The following is a 2,935-nucleotide window of genomic DNA, read 5'->3' as shown; positions in this document are numbered from 1 at the left end:
TGTGGAATCTGCCAGAGCCCTTCCCTCAAGGATCCTTAAGGGCTTCCCCATGCTCTTCTCTGACACAGGTCTTTTCTGACTCAGTCTTCCGACAGCTCTGAACACACCTCCCTTGGGGTGTCTTGTACAGTGGCCAGGCCCAGTTCTACCCTTGGAAGGGCTCATAGAGAACACCCTTTGGACCAGAAATCTACTGTCATGGTGGTCCGACAGGCCTCACATGGAGGGGTTGCTTAGGGGCCTCACCTCAGACTCCTTCCGGGTTCCTGGCTCTGTTCCACTGTGATCTCCCTGAGGCCATCCTTCCAGAATTCAAAAGGCACCCAAGTTTCTCTAGGATAAGCCATTCAGAACCCATTGGCATTCAGTCTTCCAGGAGGCTGGATGCACTGGGGAGCCTGCCCCTGAGCGCTGGGCCTGGGCCGCACCTCCACGTGGGCAAGGCTTAGTGTATGCCAAGCCTCCAGAAGCAGGTGTCTCTTAGGCTGTCTGGGCTGCTCTAAATAATCGACCACAGACTGGGTAGGTTGTGAACAACAGACATTTATTTCTCACAGCTCTGGAGGCTGAGAATTCCAAGATCATGGTGCTGGCAGGTGAGAGAGGTTGCAGGAGGCACCTTCTCGCTGGCTTCTTACAGTGGAAGGGTCAAAAGTACTCTCTGGGTCTCTCTTTAAGGGTTCTGCCCTCAAGACCACAGCTCCTCCTCCAGGCCCCTCCTCTCAGTGCTGTCACCTTGAGTTGGGACTTCAGGCCACGGCAAGAAGGAAGCAGCAGGTGTGGAGCCGGCTGCCACAGATGTCCTAGCACCCAGGCCAGGCTGACCACCATTCCCCCTTTGCTCCGCAGCCCCCAGTCTGAGCCCAGAGCTCAAAGCCAGACCCTCAGGCTTCCTGGCTGAGCGCAATGATGAGAGGGTACCCGGCATGCCAGCTCCACTCAGGTAGGCCTCCTGGATCTGTAACTGGGAGTCCTGAGGTCCTGGGACTTAAACTATGCTGCCTGGGTGTGGGGCCACCCCCACCCACTCTCAGTAGTGACCAGAGTCTACACCTGAGGCTCCCTATCCCCACAGACTCCACAGCGGTACCCCGCCCGCCTGGCTGCAGGAGACACAAGTGTGCACCTATAGCTTCCCGCAGCCCGTGCGGCTCCCACAGACGGCTGGCCTCGCAGAGCAAACTGCAGAAGGCTCCCACCGACTGTCCTGCTCAGGCCAGATTCACGGTGAGTGAACCTGGCTTCCCTGTGCACACACCAGGAAGCCTGCCTGATGCGCGCACGCCCTCCCTCCCTCTCCAAGATGCAGCGGCCAGACCCCTCCTCCACTTTCCCCACCTCCATCCTCCCTGGTTCCCCCAGTCCAAGGACCAGCTAGCTCCCTGCAAGCAGGGAGGGGAGGAGCCTTACTGTCCCAGAGAGGCTGGGAGTCAGGATGTCACCCAGACACACGCCCACAGACCAGACACACACACACAGACATAGTGCACAGACCCCACACGAGGCCTGGTGCCTGAGACATCACTCACGTCATGACAGGGGTGGCAGCCACAATTGTGGTATCTGGATAATTACCCACTCCTGCAGGGCCTACAGGTTCCCATGTAGGATTCAGATGATGTGCTGCTGAGTCAACAGGCTTAGTCCAGGACACAGTGGCTTCTAAGTGATCAGGGCAGCCATTTCTCCTGGTCTGTGCCTCCAGTCTCATGCCCAGGGCAGACAGATGCAGTGAGCCAGATCATGGGAACCAGTCCTCCCCCATTCACCCCGTACATCCTGGTCCCTCCTGCCTCCCAGTATCCAAATCCCACATCAACATAAGGAAGAGGTGAGGTATTCCAAAGGAGGCCTGGGGCACCAGTGCTTGGAGAAGATTCCCGGGCAGCTAGGCCCTAAATTCACCCCACCTCTCTGTTCTGACAGGTCTGGGCCTCGAGGCAAAAGCAGAGCTGGCACCAAGCCTCAGGGCTACAAGCGAGGACACCCTGCTATCTGGCCGTTCAGGACCAACTTCTGGAACAGCTGGTTCCTCATCCAGGGATGGGCCCCACCGAGGTCAGAGCCTGCTCAAGTCACACCCTTAGCACTGTCTCAATGTGGCTCATCTGGTCCCACGTCTTGCCACCCCTACTGTGGGACAGGAAGCAGCCCTTCGACTGAGTCTCCGGGTGAGGAGGACAGGGGTGCTGGCTGGCATTACCTGTGAGTCATCTGGGCAGGGCCAGGGCTGCAGCAGCAAGGCCCACGCCCTCATACCCTGGCCAAGATGGCTTCCTCTCTGCTTGAAGAGCGTGAGCTTGGGTGGAACAGATGCGGCCATGAGCTCACAGCCCACTCTGCAAGGGAAGCCCAAGCTGATCTGCCCGCTCTGCAAGGCGCCTCGGGAGAGGTTTTGTTTTCTACACCCGTCCTTACCGTGTCTAACCAAGAGGTGGAATGACCTGTCCCTTTTTGGCAGCAGCAACAGTAATCTGTCACACCTCACGTTTGTATGCATCTCTGTGATACATAAAGTGCTCTATTTCACCCTGTACAGCTACTCAAGGTAGCAAGGAAGCAAAAGGACACAACAGGTCATGGCTCTGTGTGCCTACACAAAGAGGGCCCACACTGCCCAGAACCTCTGAATCTCTGGCCACATCCTGGAGAGCAGGCCACAGCCCCTATTTAAAATCCTCCACCTACCCCAGGGTGCCCACAGCAGGGGTGCCGGTGGATTCAATGTCTGGATAGTGCCAGGCAGTGCACCCTGGGGAGCCCCTGGGAGGGCTGGAGACCACAACTGGGCCGTCCAAACCGCTAGAGGTTCCGGAAGCTGGTGATCACCCCAACTCAGTGAGCCCCAAACAGAGTCGGGGGCCGTGGGGCTGGTCGCAGCCCCATCCCGCCCATCACTCGGGCCGGCGCTGCGTGCGCTGCCCCCGGCTCCGCG

The 2,935-nt window shown here is 58.5% G+C and overlaps 2 protein-coding genes across 2 annotated transcripts in view; one reads left to right on the top strand and one right to left on the bottom strand.

Annotated features, from left to right (window-relative positions):
• Positions 1-2,917, top strand: part of SPTBN5 (spectrin, beta, non-erythrocytic 5) — a 51,413-nt gene extending 48,496 nt beyond the window's left edge. Inside the window, exons 68-70 of the mRNA XM_010848058.1 lie at positions 850-943; positions 1,076-1,227; positions 1,927-2,917. Coding sequence (XP_010846360.1) covers positions 850-943; positions 1,076-1,227; positions 1,927-2,087 — 407 coding nt within the window. The 3' untranslated portion in view covers positions 2,088-2,917. The remainder of the gene's footprint in view (positions 1-849; positions 944-1,075; positions 1,228-1,926) is intronic.
• Positions 2,105-2,935, bottom strand: part of PLA2G4B (phospholipase A2, group IVB (cytosolic)) — a 10,572-nt gene continuing 9,741 nt past the window's right edge. The window contains exon 20 of the mRNA XM_010848057.1: positions 2,105-2,371. Coding sequence (XP_010846359.1) covers positions 2,105-2,371 — 267 coding nt within the window. The remainder of the gene's footprint in view (positions 2,372-2,935) is intronic.

The sequence above is a fragment of the Bison bison genome, unplaced genomic scaffold (assembly GCF_000754665.1).
Source record: "Bison bison bison isolate TAMUID 2011002044 unplaced genomic scaffold, Bison_UMD1.0 scf7180017864259, whole genome shotgun sequence".
Taxonomy (NCBI): domain Eukaryota; kingdom Metazoa; phylum Chordata; class Mammalia; order Artiodactyla; family Bovidae; genus Bison; species Bison bison.
The sequence above is the reverse complement of the archived record's forward strand: the minus strand, read 5'-3'. Positions and strand labels throughout refer to the sequence as shown.